The 20,271-nt window shown below is 43.1% G+C and overlaps 1 protein-coding gene across 1 annotated transcript in view; it reads right to left on the bottom strand.

The window, feature by feature from the left end:
- LOC122808199 (adaptin ear-binding coat-associated protein 1-like) overlaps positions 1-20,271 on the bottom strand; it is a 477,147-nt gene that overhangs the window by 109,816 nt on the left and 347,060 nt on the right. The window contains exon 5 of the mRNA XM_044079168.1: positions 14,585-14,693. Coding sequence (XP_043935103.1) covers positions 14,585-14,693 — 109 coding nt within the window. The remainder of the gene's footprint in view (positions 1-14,584; positions 14,694-20,271) is intronic.

The following is a 20,271-nucleotide window of genomic DNA, read 5'->3' as shown; positions in this document are numbered from 1 at the left end:
AGGAGGAAGAAAATGCCTTACAAAATATACCAGAGACTCTCTGGTCAACAGGAAAATCAGATGTAGGACTTATTCGTACAGCGGGACCAGTTACTAACACGCCAAAGTCAGCATTCAGACCACAAAAGAGACAGTATCCCTTAAGAAAAGATGCAGAGGCAGGGATAAAGCCTATTATAGCAGCCTTACTTAAAGGAGGGATACTAGTAGAATCTCCCGATTCACCATGTAACACACCCTTATTTCCAGTCAAAAAAGCAAATGGAGCATGGCGTATGGTCCACGATTTACAAGCTGTAAATGATGCAGTAATACCAAGGGCACCCATGGTGCCAGACCCACACAACCTTTTGAATGATTTAAAACCTCAACAGAAGTATTTTTCTGTGGTAGACATTAGCAGTGCATTATTTTCGATACAGATACACCCAGGCAGCCAGTATTGGTTTGCATTCACATTTCAGGGGAAAAGGTATACATATACATGACTACCACAGGGGTACTGTGAAAGTCCAACGATATTCTCATAAGAAATGGCAAGCAACTTGGCGGGATTTACCCCAACAAGAGGCAGTCAGATTTTACTTTATGTTGATGACATCTTGCTCGCAGCCCCCACCCAGCAGGATTGTAGAGAAGATACCATAGCACTTTTAGCCACTGAAGGACATAAGGTAAATAAAAGTAAACTGTAGCTTTGGAAAAAACAAGTTAAATACCTGGGATATATAATATCCAAGGAAGGCAGAACATTAGATGAGGACAGAAAGATAGCAATTTTGCAAGCAACAAAACCCACTACCAAGAAGGAAATGATGTCCTTCCTGGGTACAACTAATTTTTACCGGAGCTTGATTCCAAACTATGCTTTGGAATCTGCACTGCTAACTGACCTTGTATACAAGAAGCCTATGGCAGCACAGGATCTCTTACAATGGACACCAGAGGCAGAATCTGCTTTCTGCAAACTAAAGCAGTTAATAGCATCCTCATTAGTTCTGGGATTGCCAAACTATCATAAATGTTTTTTTCCAAACTGTAGATTGTAAGCAGGGTTACATGACATCAGTATTAACACAGCAGCATGGGGATAAGCAACGCCCCATTGCTTACTATTCATCACAACTAGACCCAGTGGCACAATCCTTACCCCACTGTGTACAAGCAGTAGTTGCAGCTGCAATGGCAGTACAGGCTTCGGCCTCAGTAGTCTTATTCCACCCTCTCACTTTGAGAGTGCCTCATGCAGTCGCTATTATTTCACTACAAGAAAAGGTGGCATATCTTTCCCCTGCTAGGCATCTTTCCTGTATGACTATATTGTTGAGCCAACCTCACATGACAACTGAACGATGCACGACTTTAAACCCTTCTACTCTGCTCCCGACCCCTGCAGACGGCACATCGCACCGCTGCCTGCAGGTAATTGAGCAAAAGACACTACCTAGAAAAGATCTCATGGATGTCCCCTTGGATGCTGCCAAGGTGACATACTACGTGGATGGTTAGTGCAAAAGGGGTCCTGCAGGACAGAAAGTACAGTTTTGTACCTACCATAAATGTAGATGTCCGATAGGTATGCATATGCAGTCATAACATATGGGTTTGTCCTGCCTCAGGCAGCCCTTCGGTCGGCCGGATTCCAAAGTCTGGGTCTGGCCTCGGCTGATGTCGCACTTTCCCCGACGTCAGAGCTTCTGGGGTATAAAGGCATCAGCCGACGCCATTTTCCTCAGTGTTTCTTGCCCCAGATGCCAGGTGCCCTCTAGGAAGGCTAAATTTGGATAAATGCTGAAAAGTTCCAAACAGCAGCAAATTATATACATATATACATATATATATATACATATATACATATACATATATATATATATATATATATATATATATATATACACACACACATATATACAAACAAACAAATACACCATAATAGATTCCCCCAGCTAGCTGAAAGAGGGTAAGCACCCTAGGAATACCACAGAGGGGAAGGCGGGTGGGTAATCCTGACTGCAGATGCATACCTATCGGACATCTACATTTATGGTAGGTACAAAACTGTACTATGTCCTTCAAGGATGCATCTGCAGTCATAACATATGGGTAGAATACCATAGCCAAACTGGGGGAGGAGGTACTAAGAGAAGGATGGTGTTGTTAAGATCCCCTGCAGTACTGCAGTTGCAAACCCTGCTCGGGATCTGGAGTATAAAGGTAGATTGTAATGCTTGGCAAATGTATGCACGGAGCTCTAAGTAGCAGCTTCTAAAATGTCCTTGGTAGCCACCCCTCGTAAGAAAGCTGTAGTGGTGGCTGTAGCCCTTGTGGAATGAGGCCTGATATTTTCAGGAGCTGTCTTTCCATGAAAGGAGTAGCAAAAGCGAATGCAATTTCCTATCCATTTTGAAAATGTCTGTTTGGAAATTGCTCTTCCTTGCACCCCAGTTGCATATGCTACAAAAAATTGGTCAGTTTTTCTATTGGTTTTAGTTCTGCCCAGATAGTAGCATAGTTGTCTGTGTATATCCAAGGTGTGCAAAAGTTTTTCTCTTTTGTTCTGTGGGTTAGGGAAGAATGTAGGCAAATGAATAGCTTGGTTCAAGGATACCCTGGATACCACCTTTGGCATGAAAGTAGGATTGGTTCTCAGTGACACTCTATCATCGTGGAAAATAAGAAAAGGTTGCACTGCCATTAATGCCTGTAACTCTGATACTCTTCTTGCTGAAGTGATTGCCAGAAGAAAAGCAGTTTTCCAAGATAAAAACTGTAGGTCTGCTGATGCTGCTGGTTCAAAAGGAGGTAGTGTCAATTTTTCCAGCACAAAATTGAGATCCCATGCAGGTAGAGGGGGTCTCCTTGGAGGTTTAACATTTTTGATCCCTCTCAAAAATTGTCTGAGAAGAGGGTGAGAGAAGATAGGTGGATCCATATTGTATTCTGCTGAAATTGCTGATGCATGAATCTTAATGGAAGAATAAGACAGGCCATTGTGGAACAATTCTGCTAAGTATTCTAGGATGTGTGCTAGGTTTGCCACTGTGACATCTGTGCCCTTTGATGTGCTCCAAATGAAAAATCTCTTCCATTTAGCTGAGTATGTCTTCCTTGTGGAAGGTCTGCGAGCCTCCAGGATAATGTCCTTCACCCTTTGAGATAAAACAGTTTGGTTTTGTTTTAAGGAATTTTCCAGGCAGTTAGTTGTAATGTTTTCAAGTTTGGATTCAGGGTCTTGAAATTGTTCTGTGTTAGAAGAAGAGGCCATAGGGGAAGAGGCCATGAGTTCGCCTGAGACATGCTTCTCAGTAGCAGATACCAGTGTTGTCTTGGCCAGTCCAGAGCTATTAGTATCACCTTTGGCTGTTCCTCCCTGATCTTCAGTAGAACTTTGTACATCAATGGGAGAGGTGGAAAGGCATATACTGTTAGAGCATTCCAACTGAAAGAGAAAGAGTCCACCCTCCAGGCTTGTGGGTGGTATGTCCTTGAACAGAATTTCTTCAGTTGGTGGTTGAGTGGGGAGGCGAACAGATCTATCTCTGGCATTCCCCATTTCTTTGTTATGAGCTTGAAGATGTCTGGATGCAACATCCAATCATGTGCATCCGTGGTAGTTCTGCTTAAGCTGTCTTGCTAGTGAATTCTCTTTTCCTGGAACGAATTTGGCCTGCAGCTGGATATTGAGATTCAGGCATAGGTTCCACAGGTTCATTGCCATCCGGCATAGAGGGTAGGAATGTGTGCCTCCCTGTTTGTTTATGTACCACATGACCGTGGTGTTGTCTGTCCTTATTAACAGATGTCCTTGTTGGAGGAATGGTTTGAATGCCTCGATGGCCATGCCTCACTGCCAGCAGTTCTTTTTGGTTTATGTGCATGCTTAGCTGCCCTTGAGGCCATAGGCCTTGGATACATTTGTCCTCCATGTGTCCTCCCCATCCTCGGTCTGAGGCGTCCGTGGTGATGGTCTGCCTTGTTTTTGGTTTGTTGAAAGGCAACCCTCTGTTGGTCTGGCAGGCCTGAGCCCACCACAGGAATTCTTTGTGAAGGCATGGAATGATTCGTATCAAGGTTTCCAGACTGTGACTGTGTTGAGACCATACATTCCTTAGGTACCATTGCAATTACCTCATATGCAGCCTGGCATGTGGAATCAAGATTATGCAGGATGCCATGTAACCCAGGGCCTGCAGTACTTTCCTTGCAGTAAGCTGAGTTTGTCTTGTCAATATCATGAAATAGTCTGGAAGTTGTTTCTGTTTTTCCTCTGTGAGAAAAGCCATCCGAGTGATTGTGTCCAGATCCGCACCCAAAAAGGTTATCCTTTGGGATGGCACTAGCCTTGACTTTTGGATGTTGACTGTGTATCCCAAGGCCTGTAGCAGGTGTATGACATAGGCAAAGTCCTTTAACAATTTTTTCTTGTTGTCCGCTTGTATTAGGCAGTCGTCCAGGTAAGGATAAATTTGAATTCCCTGAAGTCTGCAATGTGCAATTACTGATGCCAGGCATTTCGTGAATACTCTTGGCGCAGTAGATAAGCCAAAGGGCAATGCTGAGAATTGATAATGCTCTGATCCTGTAAGAAATCTGAGGTGTTGTCTGCAATCTGGTCTGATAGGGACATGCAGGTATGACTCCTTGAGATCTAGAGTCACCAGCCAAGACTCCTTGCCCAACATGGGAAGAAGTTGCTGTAGGGTCAGCATTTTGAATTTTGGCACAATGACATATGTGTTCAGTGCGGACAGGTCGAGAATAGGCCTCCATTGGTTTTCTTTTCTTGGTACAAGGAATAGTCTGGAGTAAAATCCTTGGCCTTGTTCTGTAGATGGTACCCTTTCTATTGCTTTCATCTGAAGTAAATTGCTGATTTGTCTTAAAGCCTCTGCCTTCTGGTTTGGTGGAAGGTTTGGCATTCCGCCCCTTTTTGGCAAAGTGTGGAAGTGAAACCTGTATCCTTTGTCTATTGTTTGCAATGTCCATGTATCCTTTGTAATGCAATGCCAGTTTTTTGAGAATAAACCCAGCTTTCCGCCCAAGGGAGCTTCCAGTTGATCCCTGGTAGGCGGAATCAGAGTCAAGTCATTGGGTCTGTCCTGTTGTGGTTGTAGTTGTCGCTCTGGCACTACTTCTCTGGTTGGCAGGCTGCCACTGACGGCCCCTGTAGGCACCCTTTGATTGACCCCTGCCTCTAGGGCGTCTATTCCTGCCCCTCTGTGCTCTGGAGGTGTCTGGAAAGGACCAATTCTTAGTAGGCCAGTTTCTGCTAAACCTCGGAGGTTGGACCTGCAGGAATTCCTTTACTGTTTGCACAGATTTTGCTTTTTCTTCCACCTTCTTTAGAATCTCCTGTGCAGGGGAGCCAGATAAATTTTGCTTCTCCATTGGAGCATCCAGTAGTTTAGCTTTGACATGGTCTGGCAGAGATTGTTCCTTCAGCCAGGCATGCCGATGAATTACTGCCCCAGTCATAGCTGATCTAAATGAAGCCTCCAGTGCATCATAGCCACATTTTAAGAAATTATTACTGACCTGCTGAGAGTTGTGTACCAAATCCTGAAGGGATTTACGGTCTAAAGGTTCAGGAGAAGAGAGCTTCTTGTTCAGCTGATCTAACAAAAATTCTTGGTACTGTATCATATGGAACTGACAGTTTAATGCCCTGGCAGAAAGAGTAGCAGATGTATAAACCTTTTTTCCCCATCTCTCTAATGCTCTAGACTCTCTTTCAGAGGGTAGGGGATTTTTGGCAGTAGCAGCTACAACCCCTTTAGGGCCCTGAGAAATAGTTTCTGGGTCTGCAGCATGGGTTTTATACAGGTGGAAGTGAGAATCCGGGACCCTGTAGTATCTGTCAGGTTTGGCAGGGTTCCGGGGGAAGAGAATCAGGTGCAGTACTAACATCATTGTACACATCATCAATTACAGTTAGAACAGGTGGTATATGGCTAAGGGCCTATGCTGGGGCAAATGCAGAAAGGTCCTCAATCTTTTTCTAGAATCAGAGAAATCCTGACCCTGCCATTGAAAATGCTCCCTCATGGAGTGTAAAGTTTCCCCAAAGGAAAATTCTTCAGGTGGGGAGGCCGAAGGAATGGAGTCTTCTGCATCTGAATCCTCATAAGGCGAGTAGGCCCCTTCCTGATGGTCTGACAAATCAGATCCATCCGTGGAGTAATCTGAGGATAGAGGTTCAGAGGGATCAGTCCTGGGCCTTTTGTCTGGAGGAGGTTGGGAGGCCCTGTCTGGGTGAGGTTGGGAACCCCTAATTAAGGATATAAGGTCCTCAGCAAGAGAAAGAATCTGTGAACTAGAGGAAGGCCTCTGGGAAGAAGATTTGGCAGGCAAAGCTTTAGAAAGTTTGGCAGCTTTAGCCCTGGAGAAGGCCTTAATAGACATAGAAGCTGGGGGCCTAGCTGCCCCACGTGCAGGAGTAGAAGTGTCCAAAGGTATGGTATCGGACAATTCTTGAGCACTAGCTTCGGTAGGGAGTTCTGAAGCTGACTCAGCCGGGGCCTCTCTGGCCTCGGTGGTCGGAGGTATGGTTTCAGTAGTAGTAATAATCGTGGACTCTGTTTCAGCCGAAACAGAGACACTAGAGGTAGGCCTAGCCATGGTTTCAGCCGAAACCGCGGGCCGCGAGTGTCGATCCTTTTCCTTGCGTTTTTTGACCATATGTGAAGTCGGAGTCTCCGACGGCATTTTGTAAGCAAAAGCGTAACCAAAAAACTCCTCTGCAAACTCCGACTGACGTCCAAGAGTCAGTCGGTTGAAGGAGGCACAGGCTAAACAAGCTGATACGTCGTGGTCTGGGCCTATAAGAATGGAAATCCTTATGAGGTATTTGTTTCCCACAAGTTAAACAATTATTTACTTTGTCTGACATCGGCTGAGACAAGAAAGAGTCCCCAACGGGGTACTTAGCTTTTTTCGAAGTCTTCGGTAGCTGAAATCTCTGGATCTGACCGACCGGCACTTGCGAACAGCTTCTGCTTCGGGCACCGTGCGGCAAGAACGACCGAGGAAAATGGCGTCGGCTGATGCCTTTATACCCCAGAAGCTCTGACGTCGGGGAAAGTGCGACATCAGCCGAGGCCAGACCTAGACTTTGGAATCCGGCCGACCGAAGGGCTGCCTGAGGCAGGACAACCCATATGTTATGACTGCAGATGCATCCTTGAAGGACATCCTAGTAGGATATGCAGTAATTTCTGATACTGAGATTATAGAAGCAAAACCTTTACCACACAACTTATCTGCACCGGCAGCAAATTGACTGCCTTGACATGAGCATGTACCTTAGCAAAGGGTAAATGTGTAAACATTTTTACTGACAGCCAGTACGCTTTTTCTACTGTACATGTTTTTGCACAACAGTGGAAAAACCAAGGAATGATTACATCTACTGGAAAACCTATCAATCATGCACAGTTTATTTTAGATCTTTTAGAATCTATTCAGTTACCTCAGAAAGTAGCCATCTGTAAATGCACAGCTCACACCAAGCAACAAGATAGGATTTCAAAAGGTAATGCGAGGGCTGATATAGCTGCAAAACAAGCAGCTACAGAAGTATTTCTTTTAAATGAGGAACTACAACCCTCTGAGATTTTAGACTTAGAAATGTTAAAAACAATGCAGACACTCCCTACACAAGCTGAAAAACAATGATAGATAAAACGAGAAGCAATTCTCAAAAAGGGGCTGTACATCTCTAGAGAAGGGAAACAGATACTACCATCTAATTTGTTTAGATATGCAGTTTTGTTGAGCCATGGGCAGTGCCATGTCTCAACAGGGGGGATGGTACAGCTGTTGAACTAGGTGTTCATAACTTATGGATTTACAAACTACTCTAAAAAATTTTGTTTGACGTGTCAAGATTTGTAACAAACATCATGCACAGGGGGGCGATAAAGCCTAAGCAAGGGAGTTTCCCTACACCACCATATCCGTTTCACACTATCTGTATGGATTTCATAGAACTGAACAAATGTGAAAATAAGAAGTATTGTCTTGTCACTGTTGATGTTTTCCAGATGGGTGGAAGCCTTTCCAACCAAAAATCCAGACTGAGAAAATTGATAGCTGAGACAGGGAAAAATTGGATATACTGTTTACCCCTGGCACTATTGAGCATGAGAACTGTCCCTACATCAAAAGTATCGACTCCTTTTGAAAAGTTATTTGGAAGGGCTTACTATACACCCCAGTGGAAACTTATGTCATCAGACCAGGAAGCTGATTTTACACTAGCTGAATATATGAAGAAAGTAATGAATTATAAACATCTGTTGCAGTCAAATTCTGCTTCAGATAGAAAGCAAACCGAGAAATCAGAAGTGGCAGTGACACCCGGAGACTGGGTGTGGATAAAAGTTGTCAAGAAGAATTGGTCATCGCCGAGGTGGGAAGGTCCCTACCAGGTGCTTCTTTCAACACCCACTGCAGTCAAGATAGCAGAGCGAGCTTCGTGGATCCACCTGACGCACTGCAAACTTAACTTTGTGCTGAGGGCCCCGATGGAGAGGTAAGACTTTTGTCCAGTTCAAAGTCTGGCTACAAAGGGGGGGTCAGATCAATAGGACTGATCTGTCTCAACCCCAGTGAAGAAACTGTCGGTGATGAAGGTCCTATTGGGGCAGAGAGTAAGAACACGTGTCTGAAATAAAAATGACAGAATCCAGTAAGATCCAAATGTACCTATTCGGAAGAGTCGGAGAAAAGAGGAATGCAGAACAACCGTTTCCTCGGACGTATTGCATAACCATCCTGTTGACTGTACTAGTGACAATCTTTTTGTTGTGGCCATTCCTTTTCTCAGCCACACAAACTGCACTAAACAAGCGTGCAGAGTTGTACGCAGAGTGGCACCCAAACTTCAACACTTACCAGGCAATCAAATATGTGTATGCTGAGACCTTCAATGTTTCAAATTGCTGTATTTGCACAGCTTTGCCAACAGCATACGGGGGGTTATTGCTAACTTCAGTCCCTCTAGGAACCAACAAGACCTGGGAAAACTTAGTCTATGATACATCAGATGTCACATCACAAGATAAGGTAGCAGTGCACTTGTCTGTTCGACAGAAAGGAACTGTGTTTTTACAAAAATTATACAGTTCAGGTGGGTTGGAGCAATTGCAATGTGACGGTTCCCTATAGATGCTACAATAAAACTGATAACACAGGATCCTATTGTAACACGAGCTAGGATTCATTTGTTGAACTGATGCATAGGACAACTGATGAAGTAAAACATAATGCTGACCTTTATAAACAACTGTCTATGATGGACAAAAACAGGTTTCATCCAGAGCCAGGACATGGTAAAGTTACTTCCAAAAGTAGAAGACTTATTTTGTATATGGTAGGAAAGCATACAAGTGGTTACCTGAGAATTGGTCCGGCAGTTATTTGGGGTACCTGGTTCCGGCCATTCGTCACAGCAGTTTTACCTCAAGGGAAAATTCGGAATGTTCGACGAGAAATCAAGAAGCCTGTCAATCCAGTGGGACAAATCAATGCGGGCTGGAAAAACCATCATGCTGTAGGCTTAGGGAAAAATGAACTGGTACACATGGACTTGGGTGATACCATCATCTCATGGGCAGGTGTACTGCCAGCATATGAAGCAACGAAATCAATCTGGGAACTGAGAAAATTGTCTAAACTTCTTGAAATAATGAGTAATGCAACCTTTTCTGCCCTAGAATTGGTGACTGATGAACTGACTGCCATGAGAACTGTAGTGCTTCAAAACCGCATGGCTCTCGACTTCACCCTAGCAGCGAGAGGAGGTACGTGCGCTTTAATCCAGGAGGAGTGCTGTTCATATATTCCTGACTACAAACACGAGATAGACAATCATCTTGAGGTAATTCAGCAGGTATCAGCCATGACCAAACCAGGACCAAATCCATTGACTGACTTTTTCCAGAGATTGTTTGGGGGGTGGGGCAGTATCCTGATGAATATCCTGATTGCCATCTGTATAGGAATGATCCTACTGGTGGTTATGTGTATGCTGCTGCATCCCCTGCATGAAAAGTCTGATTAAAGACTTTATAGACATGTCAGTTTCAGAAACCTTATACCAAAGGTGCTGAACTTGAAGAATTGTTAAAAATCTGAAAATGCTTTCATAAGTTTAAACTGAATGACTCTCAACTGCAAATCCTGAGTAGGAAGAGGTTAGGGGAAGAAAATTATGCTTATTTTGAAAGTAGAATAAACGTATTAAAAGGGGGGAAATGTTAGAAAAATATGTAATAGGTAATAGTAATATGCATGCTTAATGCATTCGAGATTTAAAGCTAATACATTTATTCTGTTCACACTGCATGAATCTGCACAGCCATTAGAAACTTAACAAGAAGCATTCTATTTCTGCAAATGTCAGCAAATAATAAGAAGTAATTCATTTCTGCTAATGGGATATTCATTTCTGCTTATGCCATGAGAAAACATGCAGCTGTTAGAAGCTATTGATAAAGAAAACAATAGATGCTTGAAAGTTTAAACTGTAGTCAGCATTACTTGTACTAAAGCTAGAAATGTACCTTGAATCTAGGTAAAATGTAACACATGTATTAGAACAGTACAATAGAAGAATTAAAATGCTGAAATGGACTGACAAACCCAAGGCCAGGTTGTTTTTCTCAAAATATTTTGCAGAATGACAGATATTTTAACTTGGTCAGCAATAAGTCTAGCAATATTTTCTGTAGGACATACAGAAAGCGGTGTCTAACTACATCACCAATAGAATGTAACATTTTCTAAGTGACAGGAACAGAACTGTACAAGTATAACCTACTAATCATTAATGATTCAGACAAACCTTGTGCCTACATGATTTGTCTCCTTGCTGCAAGTAATAAAGGGTGCCTTGCTTGAACCCAACGTGAATTGGTCTTTGAAGTTTTTTTTCCTTTGACAGAACTGCTTCAGCTTCAGGCACTGCACGGAAGAAAGGCTAATGTAATGGCATCGGCTGCATGTTTTATACTCCTGACAACCTGACATCATGGAAGAAGCAACAGCATTTGATGCAGAAATCTGAATACTCTGGTATTCAGGCCAGGGGAGGGCTACCTGCAGGCAGATAACCCAAATGTGATGACTGCAACAGTGAAACACCAAGAACATCTGACAAATTAGTGCTCTGACAGCAAGAGTAGCTGAGCTATATACTTTTTTACCTCATCTGTCTACTGCTAGGGAATCCCTATCTGAGGGGGTGGGATTCTTAGCAGAGACTGCCTTAATCCCTTTAGGCCTTTAAGAAATTACCTCAGTCAGCAGTAGGATTTTTAAAAAGAAATCTGTGCGAGTCAGAGGACTCTGTAGTATCCGTCTGGTTTTCTAGGTGCAGGAGGGAAGGTGTCAGGAGTCAAGCTGGATTTCAGGAAAACATCCTCCACAACATCCAGGACTAGGGGGAATGGCTAAGGGTCTGTGCTGTGGAAGATCTAAGAATTCTCCAAGTCTCTTTTTAGACTAAGGGTAGTCCTGACTCTCCCATTGGAAATGCTCCCTTAAGATATGAAGGTTTCCCCAAAGGAAAAATCCTCTGGGGGAGAGGCTGAAGGGATGGAATGCTCCCTTAAGGTATGAAGGGCTTCCCCAAAGGAAAAATCCTCTGGGGGAGAGGCTGAAGGGATGGAATCTTCTGCATCAGGATCCTCTTAAGTAGAGAGGGGTTGCATGTCTTCATATTCAGATGCATCAGAGTCTTCTGACTCTTCAGACAAACTACAGGGGACAGATCTCTCTTCCTTTTGGAGGGGGTATCTTGGCTTCCCCTGATCAGCATAACGTCTTCCGACATTTTAAGCATTTGAGACTAAGTCAAGGAAGCAGGTGCCTGAGACTGGGTCTGTTTCTTGGGTGTGGTTCATAAGAAACTGTCGTTTTCGAAAGAATGGTAGTTGCGAAAGAAGATGTAGGTTTGTGTAGAGAATAAGTAGTGCGAAGGACTCCCTCAGAAGCCAGTGCCAGCTCAGCAGCTCCGGACCCATCCAAGATAGAGACTACCACAGGATCCTTAGTCAAAAAAGTTTTGTGGCATACCGGACTCGGAAAGGGTCTCTGTAGCAGCCTGCAAATACACAGAAGCAGGCATAAGGGGCTGCAAAAGCACCTCACTGAGGACTGGAGAACTGACGACTAGTAGTTAAAAAAAAAAATCACTGGGCTTTGAAGTGAGGCTTTCAAAGAACCTTGAGAGAAGAGTGATGGAATTGTGTAAGATGTGGGGTGGTCAGAACTGAGAAGCACTCCCCCTGGCTGGGAAGGGGAGAGCTGTGGCCCTGGCAGACTCCCTCAGCCTCTGCAACCTCACCACAGACACCCCTTCTCTTCTGTTTAAAATTACTCAGCAAGACACCATTATATTTTGGTATCAGGCAATGAAAAGATAAATATAGTGCCTTTTTCTTTAAACACTATGTTAATGAGGTCCAAGCAATAACTTTCTGCCCAGAGGCACACTCAACTGTGCTTTTCAGGTCCTCAGGCAAAGAATTAATCTTTAGCATGCCATCTGAGTACTGAACATGAAGCGGATTTTCCAGTACAATAATTTACTCTGTGATAGCATTTCATAATATGTCTGGTAACATTAAGGGCACTCTGCTAGAGTTTTAATAGCTACTATTTCAAAGTTGCATCAAAAATTTCTTCTCGTCTTTGTACTTTAGCATACTGGTCAGGCTCTCAATAGTCCAAATTCACATAGACAAATTACAGGCTCAGCCCATGGGACATGCAAGTTATAACAATGCATAGATAAAACAACTAATTAAGAAAATGTATGCAATTCTACACTAAATCTGTCAAGTACTCGAGTATGCTTATTAACTGTATGCATACTGCTTGCTGCTATCAACTTACAGGCCCTGGCTGCATAAGTGAGAAAACCATGGGCATCAGTCACTGGGTTCTTGCATAGATTCAGGTCAACCAATCTACAACTTCTGCATAAATTAGATTAAACATACAAGCAAAAGTCAGTAATAGGGAAACAAAAAGAAAGTGATCTGCAGGAGAATAAGATCCCCTCACTTATATACACCAACTCCACAGTCACTAAAAACAGTAGGGAAATAACTAATACAGGTTTGCTGTTCGTGCCCAGTTTAATCAGCTTCATGAAAAAACTATTGGCTATCAGACTGCCTTCATATTTACAGACCCTAATTAGCACTATAACTTCTTTTCTACCCTATACAACTGTGTTGGCTTTCTAGACTCTGGTGATAGAATTACATGGTAAACAAGAACACAAAGGCATCCTTGTACTTCTGAATTACTACAGGTATAGCCAACAGCTTAGGCTGATCAACACCCAAAAAAAGAGTACTACTGCTTGTGGGAGTCCAAGCAGTCTTTTTACTCTCTCCACTGGCAGGTGGTGGGGGTTAAGGCAAACCCCCAGCAACATTATGCTGCTGTACCAGTGTCCATCTCCTCAGCAGCCACGGGAGTGCTAGGGTTGAGCCCAAGGGAGAATGAAGTAGATCCAGTATACCCAGTTAGCGAAGAGGTGAGTGAATGGCCAGCTACAAGGCAGGGGAATACAAAAAACCCCTTCCAATTCACATTACAGAAACCATAATTTCTAACAGACATTACTGGTATTCTGACTACTTCTAAGTGTGTACTATGCAACTGCTAGCTAACAATATAAGACACAAGACAGTAACACAAAGATGTTTCACATTTCTATGATGCTCACGAAAGTTGCAATTTTCTTCTAATTTGAATAATTGAATGAGGCTAACAAAAATGGCCAAAACTAAACTGGTTTAACAGTTTTTCACAGGGTAACAAAAGGCACTTCACAGAATGAAGCTGTGTGAAATGGGGCCACAGTCATAAGATACAATTAAGGAAGCAGATGTGATCATAGCATTCTATTTTTAGAAAAGGACTGGGAAAAAGGGGTTGAGAGTGGATGGACTGCAATGTAGCATTACAATATATGAAGTCATGTCCTGATGGAAAACAGAGCCAATGTTAATTGAACTGCAAAAATGCAGCACACAAGTAAACACTATATGTGCAACATTAATACATCAGACATGGGCACATTTATAAATACGCACGCGTGTGTACCAAAACATGTACCAGAGTAGGGTTATGCAAAATATTTCCAAACCTAATTTTCCGAAATGTTAACAGTTTTTGTTGGTCTGAAGAAGCGGTAACCCCACGAAAGTGCTAACCTTTCTGAATAAATTTGCCTGCCTTTATTTTTACCTACACCTGTATTTCGGCTGGTTATTTTTATTAGCTCTTGCACCGTGTTGGTTGGCTGGCATTTGTTTTTCTCTCTTGATAAGATTCTAGTCATGGTTACATTACATACATTAAACTTCTGAAAGAGTAAAAAAGGAACATTTTACAAGCTTAAAAACAATACAGCAAATTACAAGCTGGAGTTTTGACCTGAAGGCACAAGCATAACCATAATGTTCAGGTCACTGCAGAATTATGTACACTAGAACAGAAAAAAAATCCACTAGGATCTCTTCCAAAATCTCCATGGTACAGCCACCTTATTCTCTGACCTTACCCCAATATTCAGTTTGATTGTCTGCCCTTCCTTGAAGCCTAGATCCAGTTTTGGGCTGCTATCGAAGTTCTGGCTCTCCTTTGACATTTCCGATTCCTGTTTTACCCATCTGAAAAAAGAAAATAAAAACCTTGCAAGATAGTAAATGACTATCAAAAATGCTCACTTTTCCAGGATCTGTTTATACCTGGGTCACAGCGATAAAGGCAAAACTAACTTGTAAGCAATAGTTCAACCTACAAGAGAAAATAGTACTCACCGTGTTGCATTGTGCTCATTTTCATTCTTCCTCAACTGCTGGGTCTTGGATCAGACTCCAGACGCTTCTCCCAGATTCTCAGATCCAACTCTTCAGCTCCTCCCTTAATGCCCCATCAGTCTAACATACCTCAGACTGAGTTTGCTGCCCTTATTAGGCAACGAATACCTTTAGAGAACTTAAAAAGGTGTAGGGAATAGAACTGGAGCTCAAATCGGGAAACAGTTCCCAAAATGTATTCCTTAGGTCTCTGCAGAAGCAAATGGAAGGTGGTTAGAAAGGCAGAAAGTGGAGTAATAATGAAAATGGACAACACAGAGGCAAGGTTATGGGGAGCACATAAAACATATCCAAGGTTGCCATGTTCACTCACTCCTCAACTGATGGGACACAGTCCCCAGCTAAATGAACCTTGGGTGGTCTTCATGGAAGGATATTTCAGAGAACTGTGGAACCAAAAGCAACTCTGTTCTTAAAAACAAATCTAATTTGTAATCCGAAATAAAGGTATGGGCACTAGACCAAGTGACAACCACACAAATGCCATATATGGAAGTTCTAAAATAAAAGGTTAAGGATAGAGCCATGGACCCTGTGGAATAAGCTCTAGGGGGCTTAGGCAAGGACATATCTATTTTACTATAGGGAAAAGATATGCAATCAGTTAACCATCTGGCCAGAGTAACTTTAGAAACTTGCACGCCCAAATGTTTAGGTGGAGAGGATACAAACTAATCAGTCTTATGGTAATCTTTGGTCTGATGGAGATAAAACTTGAAGTAGTCTATGCACATCCAAAAGATGGGGTATGTACTTTCTATCTGAGGGATTTGTACAGTACAGTGGGAGGTTAATGATCTAGATATTAGACTCAGAAGCTACCTTAGTCATAACACAGGTTGGTTCATAACAGAACCCTATCTTTATGGAAAACCAGGCAAGGAAACTTGGAAGAAAGAGCCTGAAGTTTGGATACTCATCTAGCTGATGTAATAGCAACTAGAAATACAGTTTTCCAAGACAAAAACTTAAAGGTCTGACTTAGCTGCAGGTTGATATGGACCTTGGGTCAGATGTTGAAGTTGGACAGTTAAACCTCAAGGAGGAGTCTGATCCTTTACTGGAAGCCTAAGCTAAAACATTACTTTGAGAAAGCTTCTATTTCAAAAGGATAGCCTTTAGGTCTCCTCAGAAGCAAAGGGAAGGCTATTCAAAGCCTAAGAATTATTCCCATCTAGATGCCAAATTTGAAATAGTAGCAAACTGAACCTTAATAGTACAAAAACTAGTCACTTCATTGAAAATTTAAGCTAAAAACTCAAGTACAGCTGGTATACAGGCAGAAAAGGGTCCAAATCTCTCTTCAGGGCCCAAAAAGCAAATATCTTCCACTTACTTTTGTAAACCTTTGAAGTAGAAGCCTTTTGAGATAAAATATGATGGACCAGGGAGGAAAGCCTGGGGTGTCTAGTAAAACAGTTTAATTGGAGAAGCCATGCAGTCATTTTGAGGCCTGTCATGTCTGGATGATTTATTCTCATCAGGTGAGACAGGAGGTCTGGATTGGGATCTAGTATCTGGGCTGGATGTAGAAGATAAGGCCAAAGGAAGGGAAACCAAATTTGATGAGGCCAAAAGGGTGCAAGGAGTAAAACTGTGCTCTTCAACCAGTATGCTTTCAGTAGAAATTTACAGATTAGATGTAAAAAGGGGTGAGCCTAGAGAAGACGGGAGGGCCACTCATGGACTGGAGCATCTCTCTGCGACTCCTGCTTTGGAGGGATCAGGGAGAAGAAAGTACACTTGTGTACACTTACCATAAATGTAGATGTTAGAGTGTATTCACTGTTGCAGTCATTACATTTGGGTAATCTGCTGGCAGGCTGCCCTCAGTCGGCCTGAATAACAAAGTCTTGGGTCCTGCGTCGGTTGCAGTCTCCTCTTCCATGATGTCAGGTCGTCAGGGGTATAAAACATGCAGCCGATGCCATTTTAATCAGTTTTTCTTGGCCCAGATGTCAGGTGCCCCCCAAAAGGGGAGCAAAATATATGTATACAACTATAAATATATAAATGCACTTTAGAAAACATAAAATTTACCTTCAACTAAAAGCAAATACACCACAAAGGCTTTTGAGTATAGTGAAGGAAAGAAAAGGTACAGAAAGGGTGCTGGCAGGTGGGTAATATGGACTGCAACAGTGAATACACTCGAACATCTACATTTATGGTAAGTGTACAAAACTGTACTATGTTCTTCGTGCTTCACTGCTGCAGTCATTACATTTGAGTAGAATCCCAAAGCTATGGATGGGAGGATGGAACTAAACAGCATTAGGAGCATTTATAAGGCCCTGCAGGACTGCAATGGCAAAGCCTGCCCTGGATTTAGAAGAGAAAGGTAAATGGTAATGCTTTGTGAACGTATGAACAGAGCTCCAAGTAGCAGCTTCTAGAATGTCTCTGGTAGGGACCCCTCTGAGAAAAGCTGCTGAAGTAGATGCAGCCCTGATGGAATGGGATCTGATCCCCTTGGGCACAGGTTTACCATAGTGCAAGTAGCAGAAACGAATCCAATGGCTTATCCATTTAAAAATAGTCTGCTTTGATATAGCCTTCCCCTCTGATCCTTTAGCAAATGCCACCAGTAGTTGCTCAGACTTTCTTAGAGATTTTGTCCTGTTTAAATAGGATCTTAGTTGTCTGTGTACATCCAATGAATGCAGAATCCGCTCCCCCTTGTTCTGTGGATTTGAGAAGGTTGGCAGGTGAAGGTTCTGGTTAAGAGCCACACTGGATACCACCTTAGGCATAAAAGAAGGATTGGTCCTGAGGGCCACCCTATCCAGGTAAAAAATAATGAAAGGCTCCACTTACATGAGAGCCTGTAGTTCTGAAACCCTTCTAGCTGAAGTGACTACCAAAAGAAAGGCGGTCTTCCAAGAAAGAAATTTTATATCCGCAGTAGCTGCTGGTTCAAAAGGAGGTAGGGCGAGTTTTTCCAGCACAAAATTGAGGTCCCATGCAGGAGTTGGCGCTCTTCTGGGAGGCCTTAATTTTTTGGCCCATCTGAGGTACTGTTTTAGCAGGGGATGAGAAAAGAGGGGAAGCTCTGTGTTGTAATGAGCCGAGATGGCAGAGGCATGGATTTTTATTGAAGAAAAAGATAGGCCCTTGTGAAGCATTTCAGTTAAGTATTGCAAAATCTGAGGAATATTGGGCTTTGCTGTGTCTATTCCTTGTGCTTGGTTCCAAGCACAGAATATCTTCCATTTATCAGCATAAGATTTTCTAGTACTAGGCCTTCTGGCCTCCAAAATGACATCCATCACAGGTTTACTGAGAGATGCGGTTGGTGAAATTAGTGGATTATCCATGCTGCAAGATTCAGAGTTTGTAGCAGAGTGTGCAGAATTTGATAGTTCTGCTGAGACAATAGGCGAGGTGTTTGAGGTAAGTACCACAGAGGAAGGTGCAACATATTCTAGTGGGTACCAGTGTTGGTGAGGCCAGTCCGGAGCAATTAGAATCATTTTTAGTTTTTCCTGTCTGACTTAGTAAGACCTTGGAGAGTAGAGGCAGAGGGGGAAAGGCATAGACTGATAGTATCCACTTTCCATGCTTTTTTGTGATGAGTTCTTGTGCAGAATTTGTCCAACTGAAAGTTTTGGGGAGAGGCAAATAGATCTGTTTCTGGGCTCCCCCATTTCTGTGTCAACATTCTGAAGATTTGTGGGTCCAGTTTCCATTCGTGTGGGCAGATTTCTGCTTAGGTGGTCTGCCAGAGTATTTTGCTTTCCTGGCAGGAATTGAGCTTGAAGATGTATATGGTAAGTCAAGGCTGTGTTCCACAAGGCCATGGCTAGTCTGCAGAGGGGGTAGGAGTGGGTACCCCCCTGCTTGTTTATGTACCACATAACTGTGGTGTTGTCCGTCTTTATCAGTAGTTGCCCTGGATGAAGGAAGTCCTTGAAGGCTGCCAGAGCATTCTGAACAGCTAGCATTTCTTTCTGGTTGATATGTAGATGCATTTGGTTTGGGCTCCATTTGCCCTGAATGCATCTCCCTGCCATGTGGCCCCCCCCCCCAAGCATAATCGGATGCGTCTGTAGGTAGGGTTTGGGTGGCAGGGGGTAGAATAAATGACAGTCCCTTGTTTTGGTGATATGTCTCTGCCCACCAAAGAAACCCCTGTTGTAGGCAGGGAACGAGAGGAATACGTTTCCAAGCTGTGACAATGAACTCCAAAAGCTTTTTAGGTACCACTGAAGTTTCCTCATATACAGTCTTGCATATGGAATTAGTAGAATGCAGGATGCCATGAACCCCAAAGCCTGCAGAATTTGTCTTGCAGATAGCTGGGTTTTTTGTTACCATTTGTTTGAAGTATGTTGTCAACTGAATTTGTTTGTCTGGCGTGAGGTAAGCCATCTGGGCAGTTGTATTCAAGCTTGCACCCTGGAATGTAATTATTTGAGAGGGTACCAGTTGTGATTTATTTTAATTTATGGTGTACCCTAGGCATGTTAGAAGACTTTTTACAAATGCCAGATATTGAAGAAGAGTGTCCTTTTCCTCTGCCTGAATGAGACAATCGTCCAGATAAGGATAAATTTGAATGTTTCTTTGCCTGCAAAATGCAGTACTGGTGCCAGGCACTTTGTAAAGACTCTGGGTGCAGTAGATAAGCCAAAGGGCAAAGCAGAGAATTGGTAATGCAAAAAGCCTGCTTTGAAGCGGAGGTATCTTCTGCAAGATTCCCTTATTGGGATATGCAAGTATGCCTCTTAAGTCTAGAGTTACCAACCAGGCATTCTTGCCTAGCATAGGCAGTAGCTGTTGTAAAGTCAGCATTTTGAATTTTGGAATGTCCAGGAGCGTGTTTATAATTGATATGTCCAGAATTGGACACCATGATTTGTCTTTTCTGGGTACGAGGAAAATCCTTGAATAAAAATCCTTGTCCTTTTTCCTTTTCTGGTACTAAACAGCCCCCATATCCATGAGAGACATGACTTGTTTCTGGGCCTCTGCGCACTGGTTTGGTGGCAGATCTGGCCATCCGTGTGGAATTGGCAACGTGTGGAAATGAAATCTGTACCCCTGGGATACTATGTTTAATACCCACTTGTCCTGGGTAATTAAATGCCAGGTTTGAGCATGAAGAGCTAGTTTTCCCACCAAGGGGGCTGCCAAAAGATAAGTGCTTGGAGATGGCAGAGGAAAGCCATTGAGACTGCTTACTGTAGGGTTGTGCTTTGTTACCTCCAGATTTGGAAGTGGAGGCACCCCATTGCTTTGACCTGTAAGATCCATGTGATTGATATCTGGAGCCTTTGGGGAGCCTTGATTTGCCCTGAGTGGCTCTGTTGGACACAGGAAAGAACCAATTCTTAGTAGGCCAGTGCCTACTAAACCTGGGTGGCTG

This window comes from Protopterus annectens, chromosome 8.part0, assembly GCF_019279795.1.
Source record: "Protopterus annectens isolate FY-2018-M chromosome 8.part0, PAN1.0, whole genome shotgun sequence".
Lineage (NCBI taxonomy): Eukaryota > Metazoa > Chordata > Ceratodontiformes > Protopteridae > Protopterus > Protopterus annectens.
This window is presented reverse-complemented; position numbering and strand designations above follow the sequence as displayed.